This window comes from Trichoderma virens, assembly GCF_000170995.1.
Source record: "Trichoderma virens Gv29-8 chromosome Unknown TRIVIscaffold_89, whole genome shotgun sequence".
In the NCBI taxonomy this organism is placed as follows: domain Eukaryota; kingdom Fungi; phylum Ascomycota; class Sordariomycetes; order Hypocreales; family Hypocreaceae; genus Trichoderma; species Trichoderma virens.
Genome location: NW_014013660.1, coordinates 1,081,946 through 1,095,771, shown reverse-complemented (window position 1 = coordinate 1,095,771; position 13,826 = coordinate 1,081,946). Strand labels below are relative to the sequence as shown.

The following is a 13,826-nucleotide window of genomic DNA, read 5'->3' as shown; positions in this document are numbered from 1 at the left end:
TCCAAGTAGAAGGCAAACAAAAAGGGCACTAATCGATTAGCTGAACGGCGGTTGGGGGAATGTTACCCTGGCTGGCTTACATGAACGAGCTAGGCAAAGTCATGTCATCAAACTATTGTGTTGTTGCAGCCGGTATATCACGATCAACAGCCGTGCTGATGGACCTGCATGCGCCGTCGGCGTGTAACTCGCGAATTAACTTTGTCTAAAGTTGTATTAGAGGCTTCTTTGAGATTGCAGCTCTGCACCTCTGCACCAATGAATGGATGGCGATATCGTTGCATATGATCCTTGCCTTGTTCAAAGCTCAACAATTGAGTATCACTAACATCAGCTGAAGTATAACACCCATCTTTGACAGGCCACATAGCCGAGTTACGCGGTAGAAGGATCACCCGTGATATCGTCGAACATTGGCTGTATTACTATCTGAAATTACGAAGGATTAATTACAAAAGATTATACGACTACAAACTTGCTGATTCAATAAGCTAACATGATTCTGCAGATTTTTGACTCCTCAGTCTGCCCTTCTGTCCAATCTACCTCCTCGAATCCAGCTCGATGAAGAGTTTTCTTCCAGTCACTCACATCCATAATAGCATGGTCTCTACCATCGTTGAATAGCCACCATCCATCTAGCTGCCCAAAAATGACATCAAGGAAATAGTAATTCCTCCAAGTGTATTCCACAAGAGTGAAGAATCCACCTGGGCGTAGCAGTTGCCGAGCGTTTGATGTGCTCTTGCAAACGTCAGGGGTTGCATGCATAACGTTTGTTGCAATAATCATGTCGAAATAGCCCTTTATATCTGTGGAAGGGTCTTGTGTAATGTCAAGGGTTCTAAATTTGACAAATGTGTGCTCTCGCAGTTTGGATTTAGCTGCTGTCACAAAAGAAGATGAAATATCTGTGAAAGTATACTCGACAGAGATGCCAAGCTGGGCAAACGCGTTGACTGCCGGCAGAGTAGTTCCACAGGTGCCTCCTCCGATTTCAAGTACTCGGACAGTCTTGCTCAATTGCTGTGAACCGAAGCAATTTCTGATAAAACTCACAAGTTGCTGAGATACAGATGACTGTATCGGTGCGAGGAGGTACTGGTCTGCCATCAACTTGCGCTTTTCAGGGCTACCAAAAAGCAATACAAGTGGATCTTCTTTGCCTGAGAGACACTCACCCAACTTGGCGCCAACAACGTGCAGTAGCTTGTTTTCAGGTGCAAATTGTGGAAATTCAGCAATTATCTGGTCATATCTCTCAGAAGATGATGGTTGAATAGCCACGCGTTTAGAGGTGCGAACCCAATCATTGTGAACTTGAGTGATGAGGCCATCATCACGGAGGGCACGCATTAACCGAGCCATAAGCTTATCATTTCTTGGCAAGTGGGGTATATTCGGAATCTTCTCGCCAGCGTTGATGGTGGAAATGTCACACCCAAGCTTAGCAAATGCCTCAGTTATATAGGCAACGATCAAGCCCGCTTGGGAAGGGTGGACCTCTGAGAAGAACCTGTCACACCCTGTTTCTTGGGCAATGATGTCGAATTCTTCACGGATGAGGTTGAAGGCATTGTGAGCAGCACCGGATAGATCATTGGCTGACCGTGAATGTGAGGGGAAGTGAGAGGCACTTGCGAACTGATCTTCATGGCTAGAAGGCTTCATGCTAGACGTAACGGAAATTAGCGACGTGTTCATAGACCCAGCCATCTCTGGAACATTGGACTGGGATCTTGAACTAACTTCCGAATTGCAAGAGAAGCCACTTGATCGGTCTGCTATCAGTTTACAAAGAGCGCCGACATCATGTGCCTTCTCAAATTCTCGCACTCCGATCTTGATAGAGAAAACTTTGCTGATCTCATCGGCGACCTCCATTCCCATCAAGGAATCGATGCCCAGGTCAAAAATCGAAATATCACTGCGAAGTGAGCCAACATCTACGTCGGCAATGCGGCCAAGCAGCTCAAACAGCGATTTAGAAACATCCGGCAAGTCTGGTGATGAGACAGACTCGTTATCGACCGAAGAATCAGGAGTTTCAGGCCGTGTTGTAGTGGGTTCGACGTCTTCAATGACGTCCTCCGATGACACCGAGTGACGCCTCGGGGTGGATTGAGGGGATGGAATCATAATAGACCCGTTGGATGGGGGAGCCGTAATGGTCATGTGTCTATTTTGTTGAGGGGACGTAATCGCAATACGCCGGTTAGATTGAGGCGGTGTAATGGTAGTCCGCTTGTTGGACTGTGGGGATGTAATAGTAACAGGGCCACCAAGTGCCTGTCGTAGAGATCCAATCTGCAATCTAGTGAATGTTACGTCCAGGATAACTGCAGATAACCGACCACTTTGTGTATCGCAGATAAAGATATCGCATGTAGTCTCAGGGCCGTCAAGCCCGAAAAACTTGAGATATACCGCCCAGGAAGTGTTCTTGCCAGGCGATAAGTCAAGAGAGTCATCAAATATGACCTGTCCTAAAGCCATATTGACATAAATCTCATCGTCTTGAAGATCTTGTAAGCCATTTAAGCAGAGCAGAGGGACTTGAATGAAATGTTCAATGGCCTCAAACTTGCTATTGAACGACGAGACCAGATAGCCTGCGGCTTCGTTGCCTTTGGCGGACACTTCCTTGACTGTCTGCCCAGATTTTGGAATCTGGAACACATTCAAAAAGCTCTTATAGACAGCTTTTCCTTTGACAGAATCCGCTTCGTCATCATTCGTGAGGTTTTTAATGAGAGTAGTATCAATGAGTCTTCGGAAGCGAGCAAAGTCCGTTCTGATTCTCTCACTACTCGCCGAAGGAGTGGACATGCTTCCGGAAACGTACGTTCGACTGGCATTTCCAGTGCTCGTAATCACAAAGTTCCAAGAGTGCGAATGCTTGGCTTTGGTGATTATCAGACTGAAGTTGTCGTCTGACTTGGCTGGTATCGGACTTTGTTGTGCCAAGTATTCGACATTATATACTGAGCTTGTTTGTTGGGAAGAGTTGTGTAGGGTGTTAATGGCTTTGGAGATCAACTCCAATACCGAAGAAATTGGGCAAATTTGAACATCAAGGATGTAGTTTTCTGAGCAAATCATTTGCCAACTCTCAGAATGAGTATTAATGCAAAATTCGCCTCCATCATTGGACTTCTGCACTAATTGTAGCAGCGTTGTCGGCTCTGAAACCGGAACTTGGATCTCAATTGCCGGCGGACTCAGATCTTTCCAGTCCAGCCAGAAACGAGCTTTGTCAAATTGATATGGAGGAAGATTCAGCATTTTATATTGTTGCTGTTGGCTGTGGTGGAATGGCCAATACTGAATTGCCAGACCAAGCTCCCAAAGCTGCGCTGTGAGTTCAGCTAAAGGCTCTATGGATGAAGCGGAATCTACACTCAGAGACTTGATATTGTTTGCGGATGCTCGAGTTCCAAGAGCTCGCCGTACCATAGGCGCGCCGAAGCCCGAGCCTGCCTCAAGCCATGTACAGGGGCCAAGGTGTTCCGCAATCCTTTCTACCGCCTGATGGAAGTATACTGGATCCCTCATGTGTGACGCGATGAGGGCTGGGGTGGCTGTTTGCCAAGTGCTATATTCGGAGCAAGTCTCCAGAGGGATCTTTGGAGCCTGAAAGTTTAATTGTTCAGCAATATCTTGAAGAGGCTCGAGTAGGGTTTCTGTCAAGGACGAGTGGAAGGCATTTGTGACTCGCAGGCGTTTCGCCTGGAACGTTTGTGGCGCCGACTTCAGGGAAGCCTCTAGAGCGTCAACTGAAGGGGTGCTGCCTGCGATAACAAAGCTCTGTGGTCCGTTGTAGCAAGCAATATCGAGGTTAAGATTTGCATGCTTCGTCAGAAGACTCTTCACCGTATCCAAATCCGCTTCGATTGCGATCATCGATCCAGAGTCATCTCCCCAATGCTCTTTGATCAAGCGTGCACGTCCAATAATCAGCTTCAAGCTTTCATGAAGTGATAATACTCCTGATACACAGAGAGCTGTGAGTTGACCAAAGCTGTGGCCAACAAGCCGAGCTGGCTGAAGCCCACAATCTATCCAAGCCATAGCGCTCGCGTACTGCGCACTGAATAATATTGAGTGGAGGAGAACAGTATCTTCATGCGGACCAGGCTCAAAAATATCGGGGAAGATACTCTGAGATCCTAAAGCACGTAGTGTGGCATCGCAGTCATCCAGATGCTTTCGGAAGATTGCAGAAGAGTCATAGAAAGACCGAGGGACAGTGGCCATCTTGCCGGTCTGCCCACCGAAATACAAGACCACTGGCTGCTGACTGTTTTCACTCTTGAGAGGCTTTGTAGACATTGTAGATAAGAGAAAATCTTTGAGCCCTTGGAGCGATGAAATGGTTGCGCATGCAGTGTATGGCAAACTGGGGTTCCTGCGGCGCCACAAGTGGTAAGAAATGCCCAATGCCAAATCGTTACTGGCTGAGTCTGATTGATCTATGAAACTCAGCAACTCAGAACAATATGCTGCCAAGCTTGAAGGACTGAAAGCCGTGATTGACACGGGATAGGTTGCAATCGATGTGGATGAAGACCGACTCTTGATGTTTGGTGGTTGAGCAACAATCATCGCTGCATTGGTTCCCGACGCGCCATAATTGTTTATGCATGCCGCTTTGAATTGAGCGGTCCAAGGAACTTTGCTTGTAGCAATGGCCATTCCGCTCGGCTCCAATGGCCCAATGGCTGGGTTAAGATTTTTCAACAATGCCTGTGGTGGAATCATTCCCTTTTGCATCATTAACAGGACCTTGATGAGTCCGGATAATCCAGAAGTAGCTTCTGTATGGCCAATATTACTCTTTAATGAGCCCAAATAAGTTTTATCGCCATGAGGGCGAGAATGGTTGCCGAATACGCCTCGTATACTTCGAGACTCGATTGGGTCTCCGAGGGCGGTGCCAGTTCCATGAGCCTCGACGTACGAAACGTCGTCAGCATGCATGCCGGCACGTCGTAGTACCTTTCGGTAAAGGCCCATCTGGGTAGGACCATGAGGCACTGTGATAGAATGTTCGTTTGCATTTTGGTTAACACCAGTAGCAGCGATAACTCCCATGATAGGGTCACCATCGCGAATGGCAGCAGAGAGTTTCTTCAGCACAACAACAGCTACGCCCTCTCCTCGACAATATCCGTCGGCTGCAGCATCGAATGACTTGGATGCCCCTGTTGGACTGGTGAATTGACCAGCGGCTAGGTTCTGGAAGGTATCAGGGCTGACAAAGATGTTCGTGGCCCCTGCAATGGCAGCGTTGCAGTCTCCGGTTGCAACGGCTTGGCAGGCTTGATGGATAGCAGTACCTGATGCTGCACAAGCTGTATCATACATGATCGCAGGGCCGGTCCAACCAAAGTGATGGCTGATCTTTCCTGCAATGAATGGCCGGATTGATCCGGTAAGCGAGAATGCAGATGGTGAATGGGTAGCCACATTCTCAGCATACTCATTTGTGCATGTGGCAAAGTAGCAGCCAATGTCCCGCTCCGTCCCTGTTGTGTAGGTATCTCGACTGAAGTAGCCGGCTGACTCGAGCGCCTGGTATGTGACCTGGAGCCCTAGTCTCTGTTGAGGATCCATGAAGGTGGCCTCACGGCTTGTAACTTTGAAGAACTTGTTATCGAAAGCATCTACATCATCAATCGTATTGGCCTTGAATGGCCTTTCATATGATCGTCGTGCAAAGCGATAATCTGGAAAACGGTCCTTGGGGAGATCACGGTATAGTGACGTTCCTGTTTCGAGGATTTGCCAAAGTTGCTCTAGAGATTCAGCTCCGGCGAACTTGCATGCCATTCCCGTTACGGCAACAGCTGTGTCTTCAGAGTATGGTAGAGATGTATCCATATCTGAGTTTCCACCCTCTGTTGCATCGTTCCAATTCTTGTTCCTCCAGGCATTATCCATGCCTTGTGTGGACGAGCCATGGCCCATCCCGTCGTGAACGGCCATTTCTGCGGGCAACCCAAGTCAGAATGGCGTGGGGCAGCTCGTTATTCGAGAGGTTATTCCAAAATCCTTGTAAGGTATTAGCCAAATAATAACTTAAATGATGAATGCTGGCATACGTACCGGAAAGAGGGCTTGGGGGCTGAGGATATCAGATACTCGACATCATACTTCGCACTGAAGGCCTATACATTAACTATACAATAACAATAAAGGAGACAATGTGGCACAAACAATAAATAGACAAGCTTGCCTGTCTTTTCATCAGGCTGCCACCTAGGATGATTTCATATCCAGTTTATATCCGGGTTGAATGAATCTCCTGTAAGGCGGCCGGTCATTAAACGAGTCTTGAGATCGGCGGTCTCTTACCTGAAAAGGGGAAGTAACACTTCTTCATCGGTCATTTTTTGGACTCCATAGTCATGTAGGAATGTAAAAACTGACCGCAATTCGGCCGCTAATTTAGCAAATCACATTATTTCACAGGCTGAAGACCGAAAATTCCTTCAGCTACACATGGCGCTGATATCAGCGACAGGTGGTATTGCATACTTCTCAAACGGCGAAAGTGGTCGATGTGGGCCATGTAGATTCAACCCCCGGTCAATCGACCGTTACAAGGTGGGATTGTTCAACGGCGCTACTTTACGAGCACTGTGCTGTCTTTTCTCGGGTTTTCATCCTATCTTTTCCTGAGATACAGGGTGCTGATCAGCGCTGAAGTATATCATACATGGACCAGGAACCTAGTCTCTACTAGCCCCGTGTTAACCAATTAGCCCTGAATACCAACCATTAGTCCGGCAATGTATGGAGATGGATCATTTTGATAAGACACGATTTCTTCAAGGTGGGGGGGCTTGCAGTTGAGTACCGATCGTGCTGACATTGCCCCTGGCGCCAGGTGGTGGTGCCACAAGACTTTGACATCTTAAGACACGGGTTACACCTGGCTAGTACTTTTGTCTGCGGGTTGTGCTAGCCAACTGAACCGACTTGTATGCAATACCACCTGTCGCTGATATCAGCGCCAGTCGGTTCCACCGAGGGTCGCTCCGTGCCGTTACTGTATTGGTGCTAAGTGATACAAGTATGCTAACACGGCACTTATAAGGCGAGCTAAGACGAGCATTTGAAATGAAGTACAGGCCGTGTGATAGTACTAGCGGTCGTCTCGGTACCGGGAACCTCGGTTCGTGATGAATAGCATGTAATGCTCATTAGCAGTTGCATACTGTAGCAGCGACATATGCCAGACACTAGACGTCGTAACAACCCAAGCGAAACCGGGGGGAGCCAACTGGAGGAGCTGAATCCCAGTCAATCCTAACCCGCTCCGATGCAGACGCTGCATCGGGGCAACCCTCCACCTTACCCGGGATCTTCTGAAATCCCCTCAACCGTTGGACACTCATGAAACCTCTCTGTATATAACGGCATGTTGAACACAATTCGCACATGCCAATTGCAAAACGAAGACTCTTCGCTATTCGACTACTCACCCGCCGGACAAAATGTCTACCGATATTCCCCTTTCAGGTACAAATCACCCCGTTTCACCTCACCGACAAGCTTATTCAATGCTGATGAGTGTGGATCTAGACTATCTTAGCATCCGCAATGTGGCCTTTGAATGGGCAGAGAGCTACGACACTAAGGACTGGGGCCGTCTGAGAGAATGCCTTGCCCCCTCGGTCCGCCTAGACTTTCGTAGTCTCCGTGGGGTACTACACGAGAATCTAACTCCAGAAGAATACTCGACTATTCTTATTGGCGTGATCGGAGACAAGCGATTGAAGACGCAGCATTTCCTTGGTGGAGCACAATGGGAGCTCCTGAGTGACGGAAGCGTTCGCGTCGCGCATCAAATCCGAGTGGCCCATCAACGATATGCCGACGAGACGCTGGCTGAAGTGACAAACAAAGGGCATGCCCACGGTGTCACAACCCATTGGTACAAAAAGATTGACGGGGTCTGGAAGCTGGAGGGCGTTGCACCCAGGCTTGAGTTCAGCGAGTATGACTTATTCGGCACCCTTGCTCCGCCCAAGGATGATTGAGGCAGCTTAAGGAGTCAAAGAGAATAGCGTTGCTATAATACATACTATTCATGCTAGTAATGACACGAAGGTCGTGGCTCCTGACTATTGTAGCGACTAATACTAGGGGTTCCATGTAACTTCAACCATAGCGAGCTTACATCCCTCTGGTCTTCGTACTCCTTCCATAGTGAAGCGAGAATCGCTTAGCTCCAGGACTCGTCTAAATTCTTCCGCTGATCTATCCTTTCCATTTGAGATTGTTGCCATGATAAAATCCTGCTGAAAATTGAACTTGCCGGATAATTTCTTGACCGGTCTATCCTCCAAGACGGAATCCCAAATTAGGATCTTGGAGCCCTTTCGCAAGCCCGGGATGAGAGCACGTAGGATGATCGCGCTGTGGTGATCACTCCAGTTATGAAGACATCTGCTGATTAAATATGCGTCTGGAGGGTTTTCTGATGACTGGGTTTCCATGAAGTTTTGCTCCTTGAAAGAGATTCGTTCTCTGAACTCAGATGGGAGCATTTTTCGACCCTTCTCCACAACATGTGGAAGATCGTGGATTGTGAAAGACAGATTTTGAGTCTGTTTGGCCAAGGCCTGAGAAATTTGCCCATATCCACCTCCAAGGTCAACCAATCGAGCGCCGGGTTTATCTAGTGTAGACCAGTCGAATCCATTGACAATGTCAAAGAAGTTGAAGTCTTTATCTTCGACGCAGTATTTCATCGCCCCGTCGAAGCGATTAGCACGTTCCGGCTCCTCAGCCAAAACGGTGAATAGAGATCGTCCACCGTTCTGCAGACTGAAAGCACTCTGATCAGGCTCTCCAGCATCGTCGCCAAATTTCTCCCAGGCTTCAATCAGCTTCAAACTCGCAGGGCCAATATCCTCGAGTTGAAGACCTATGGCGCTGTAGTAGCCATCATCCGCAGCTAGCAGCCGGGATATGGCAGTATGGCAAATTTGACCTGGCACCGGTTCGTCGAATATGTTCAACGTCATAGCTGATCGAATTGTTCGCGTAACGAGAGATCTTCCTAGCCCACTGGTGGCGGATATCTCAGCGTATGTTGCAGTACCATCAATGGGTATAGCGGAAGCTAGTTTATATCGCCATATTATACGCAGGATAAGTTGGTCCGTCCACTGTTTCCCATATGGATCAGCATTGACCTTCAATTATAAATGGAATATGAGAAAACAGTACCCCAAAAGCTATATCGAGTCCAGAGAGTCTAGCACCTCTGAGGAGTTGGGTAATGGTGTGGCTAGTATCAAGAAGGTCCCATCGTAGCTTTTGGGCATTGTCCGGCAGTAGCTCGAGAGTGTCTTTGTCGAAAGATGTGGATGGGAGATTGTTTTCCTTAAGCAGTTGCTCAATTTCTTTTGCCTGGGCTAGCAGCTCCTCTGCCAATGATACCAATGAAGACATGGTCACAACAGTTCCTCAATTATGGAATAATGCAATGTCTCACAACACTCGTACGCACAGTAGAATTGTATGCAAGATGAGCGAAGGCAGCTCTTGAAGGGACGTGTCCTGGGTCTGCTTGGCAGTCACATATCACAAACAACAGCTGCCACGTTTACTGAGCTTTGGCGATCTAATCCATATCTGCCATGGACGATCTGCCATCACCTTGTCGATGCCCAAGCAGACAGCTTGGCTCATTTGGGATGGGACGCCTACTCTGGGTTTAACTTAATCACTTGCGGATACGAGAGCCACTTCCCGGTCAGATATATCCCTGCGCGCTAAAGATGGAATGCCGTTGAAAGGTGTCTCATGAGTCACCTGATACTGTGCGGAGCAGGAGGGAAATCCTTCCGCGGCAAAGCGGCTTCACCTTGGCAGCTGAAGCAGGCCAAGCCCGATCGCGGACCGGGATTCGTCGGGCTCGGTGATGCCCATATCTACAAGCCGGCATTGCGCAGACTCGATTAAGCAGGTGCTGTTTCTATTCTTTTCTTTCCTTTTCTTTTCTTTCTTTTTTTTCCCCGAACTCAACTCTCCGATTCTCATCCCGTAACAAAATTTCCCACGTTGGTGTGGGAAACGGCGTTTCATGTAGACAGCCCGGTCAATCAAGGAGCACCTGTCTTAATACTAGTAAGACGGGACGAGACGGGACGAGATTTGCAGCCGGGCCAAAATAAGACGCCAAGCTCCACTATCTAATCAAATACAGAGTAAGAGACTAGATTGGTACAAGTGAAGGCGAATCTTTAGTAATATCTTATCGAGGAGCCTAATGCATGTACATACCAGTATGCAATAGGTACAGTATGATATTATTGCCAGGATCAAGGAGCCCCTTTTCACAAGGCCTATGCAGTTGGAAAAACTTTTCATTTTCAGCTCGGCTGAATAGAAGTGCCGATACTAAGCACATCCAACATGAGCTTTCCCTGCGTGATCGTAGCAATGTCAATGCGATAGTATTTTGCTTCCCCAGATACGTCATGCTGTCCCTTTGCCGCTAAGAAGAAAATGGTGTGAGAGATGTCGATCTTCTTTCATCCACAGAACGACAATGCACATACATAAGTATGCTGACATGGTTGCCCGTCTGGAGTCGTAGAGGGATTTACTGGCTTAATTCTACTCGCATATTGATGTATGGAGTGCGGAACATCCTTGGCCACTATTGACCCCCTACGGAGTAATCCGAGCTCCTACTTTCTTCCATAATACGACGTTGGAGTAACGAGGTTAAGAGGGTGACCAGCTGATGTCACCCCAGGCCCATGTCATATTATCCCAGAGCAGAATGAAAGCATAATACTACCTGGAGGGACACTTCGGCATGCCCTGCTCCGTGGTCCACATGTCGCATCTACTGTAAAACTACTACTCACACATGGGCCACAATTGCTACTACCTTCCACCATGGAAACAGGCATGCCAAATCGCATCTCCGGGGGGCCTTGGCGATTTACAGTACGACTTGGACCTCCCGATAGACAAAGATGTGTCGTTTTTCCTGATCTCTATGTAGTATTGGCTGATATTCATGTACTGTGTTACGTTGAAACGGCGTTCGTCCCTGTCTACGGGGGCTTAATGGTGTGATGCCCTCTATATTCAGCCGTGTGGTGGGGAGAAGGCCGCATGTGTAGAGATCCTGATCGATCTTTGTTAACCCACAATGCGAACAGTGTCAAGGATGCGAACTGCTGCATGCAATGAATAGGCTAAGAGCCTGCTTACCTCTGATCACTCCCAATTTTAGACTCATCATCTCACGCGGCCATTTTTTTCTTATTTTTTTTCTTATTTTCTTTTATTTCTCTACTATCAGTCTTAACTCTATCCTCGGCTAGTGCTTCGACTGTACAAGCCATTTCGTCCCTTTTTTTTGTTTTTTGTCTTTTTTTGTTTTTTTGGTGTATAATCGCGCTCCATCATGGCGGAGGTAGGCGGCGACAAAGGTCCTCTTTGTCTCGCAGTTATCATCGCCACATTAGCCGTCGGAGGCATCCTCGTCTTTACTCGTGTTTTAACTCGTACCGTTATCAGACCACATTTTGGATGGGACGATAGTCTCATAGTCATTACTTGGGTATGTAGCGAGCGCCGCTCAGCGCAGTATGCTTCGTTAATGTCAACTGACTTCGTCATAATAGTTTATTATTCTGGGCTACAATGTGTGCATGTTCGTCTCAATCAACCGAGGTTATGGTAAACGCAGCGCGACCTTGACGGAAGCGCAAGTTACCTCGGCGACTGAAGCAGAAGTTATCGGCCAATTTTTCGCCATCATCTCATTCCCCTCCGGCAAAGCCTCTATCGCATACCTGTTACAACGTATTTTCCCCGGCAAGAAATTACAATGGTTTTTGTGGACATTTGTTGCCGCCAATGCCATCTGTTTCTATGTTGACGCCATCTTGATTTTGGTCCAATGTCAGCCGGTGGCATTTCAATGGGATCATACGATTGAGGGAGGCAAATGCTGGGACTCAAGAGTTATTATTGACTGGGGATTTCTCACTGGCAGTTCGTACCGACTCATGCTTATTACGTTTTTGAAGTTCTAGACTGACATGATTCCTAGCTACTGGCGCCCTTACGGACTTTTGCTTTGCCGTCCTGCCTTGGTTTTACCTCAGGAAGCTCCAGATGGGCCTCAAAGAGAAGATTACTATTGGCGTTGCCCTGAGCATGGGTTTCTTTGCCACTGTTTGTTCCTGTCTCAAAATCTATTATACTTGGACCTTGGGTTCGCACCAAGACTTCACTTGTAATTCTTCCAATGATTACCCCCAACATACTAAACAAAGACTGACTTGTATACAGATGATACTGTTCCTCTAGTTATTTGGTCTTGTGTGGAGCTGGCCTCCATCAACATCGCTGCTTGCATTCCCACTCTCGGGCCGCTCTATCTATGGCTCGTTGGCGGTAGTCATGCCCAGAGCACAAAGGCCAAATCCGAATATGAGTCAAAACATGGGACGGGCTCTGGGGGATTCGGACGATTGGCACACCGGAGTGGTAGAGGCATTGAACTCGAATCACTCGATGACCGAGCTTTCAATATCTACCAATCTAAATCGTACAGAGTTAGTTTTGAAGACCGCGATGACAAACCAATAAAGCCTACAGAAACGGCTCAGACGACGCAAACGACGCAGACGATACAAACAGATGCCGATGCTGGGGCTACTATTACGGTTCAACATGCTTATGCTTATTAAAAACTTGATAATGAATACAACGTTTGATTAGCGTTCGTCATTGTACTCGTATATGAACTCGTAAAAGACCTTGGCAAGCTTGGTCGCGTACAAACGATCGCACATATAAGCGGCTCGTGGGCCATGATTGCACTCCACGTGGGTATTCTGTATCCACTGGCTGTTATGTGATTGAGCCCGATGGATCATGGCCAAATAAGAGGTGGAGATAAGTCCAGTGGAGTACCTTGGCACCTTGGATAGGGTTTACAAAAGTGCAATAAGTGCATTCAGAGCTAAGAAACAAGCATATAGTGAGCAAGGCTCCTAAGGTTGATTAAATTTCCCCAGATAGATCCGGTTTCTCCAGGTAGGCTAACCGAATAGACCATATATCCTTGAGAGCTTACATGGCGGAGTATAGTATTCAAAAGCGTCCAATACGAACCAAGAATGCACAAAAATGCACAATATCTGGCATTGTACTCCCAGATGAGTAGATCCAAGGATTACATTCGGCGTCATTTCTTTGGCTAGGCTTTCTTCTAATTGATAGAGCATACTACTCACCGTGTGACGAGTTGATGCTCCAAAATAAACAGCAGGCTATGTGCTGTTACCGAGTATACAGGAAGCTAGCTGTACACCCTGCCCAAATAATGCTGGGTCGTACCCAATCTTTTCACTTATGCGATGATGCGCAGAATCTTCATATATGCATTTCGATTCATATATCTAGCATTAACAGTACTCTAGCTTTGCGCCATTGCAGCAAAACCTCTTCTAGCAGCACAGAGCATATGCGTACTGTCATGCAGTTTAGTGGAGGTCCATGAAAGAAACTAAGACCTTGTTTAACACTTGAGTAATTACGAAGCCGTGATTCCATCGTCACATAAGAAAATACATAAAACAATCATGAATAATGTCCTCAGCGACAAAATCTCAGCTCTAAATTCACAGTGCGCAAATTGGTCGCCTGCGTCAATGATTCGCAGCTTTATAAGAGTTTGCTCTCTGGGGATGGTCAAAACCTGTTGCTAGAGAACTACGCGGCAACTCCTCGTAGAGCATTGCACTTGAACCAATTAAGCTATGATTAACACAGCA

The 13,826-nt window shown here is 47.3% G+C and overlaps 4 protein-coding genes across 4 annotated transcripts; 2 read left to right on the top strand and 2 right to left on the bottom strand.

Moving 5' to 3' along the window:
* Window positions 1-489: 489 nt before the first annotated feature.
* Window positions 490-5,850, bottom strand: TRIVIDRAFT_20101 (polyketide synthase,putative; the record flags this gene model as incomplete). The annotated part of the gene is made up of 2 exons (XM_014095955.1): window positions 490-2,075; window positions 2,211-5,850. Coding segments are annotated over 2 exons (5,226 nt in total), but the record flags the coding sequence as incomplete, so codon positions are not given.
* A 1,311-nt stretch (window positions 5,851-7,161) lies between these two features.
* TRIVIDRAFT_173780 (uncharacterized protein) lies at window positions 7,162-8,763 on the top strand (the record flags this gene model as incomplete). Its single annotated transcript, XM_014095954.1, has 2 exons — window positions 7,162-7,527; window positions 7,591-8,763. The coding sequence occupies 2 exons, from the start codon at window positions 7,503-7,505 to the stop codon at window positions 8,046-8,048; spliced, it is 483 nt and encodes a 160-aa protein (XP_013951429.1).
* TRIVIDRAFT_88473 (uncharacterized protein) lies at window positions 8,065-9,546 on the bottom strand (the record flags this gene model as incomplete). The annotated part of the gene is made up of 2 exons (XM_014095953.1): window positions 8,065-9,182; window positions 9,244-9,546. 2 exons carry the CDS (start codon window positions 9,466-9,468, stop codon window positions 8,151-8,153), a joined length of 1,257 nt encoding a protein of 418 aa, XP_013951428.1.
* A 1,897-nt stretch (window positions 9,547-11,443) lies between these two features.
* Window positions 11,444-13,117, top strand: TRIVIDRAFT_232093 (uncharacterized protein; the record flags this gene model as incomplete). The annotated part of the gene is made up of 4 exons (XM_014095952.1): window positions 11,444-11,599; window positions 11,664-12,036; window positions 12,095-12,280; window positions 12,337-13,117. 4 exons carry the CDS (start codon window positions 11,444-11,446, stop codon window positions 12,735-12,737), a joined length of 1,116 nt encoding a protein of 371 aa, XP_013951427.1.
* Between the last annotated feature and the right edge of the window lie 709 nt (window positions 13,118-13,826).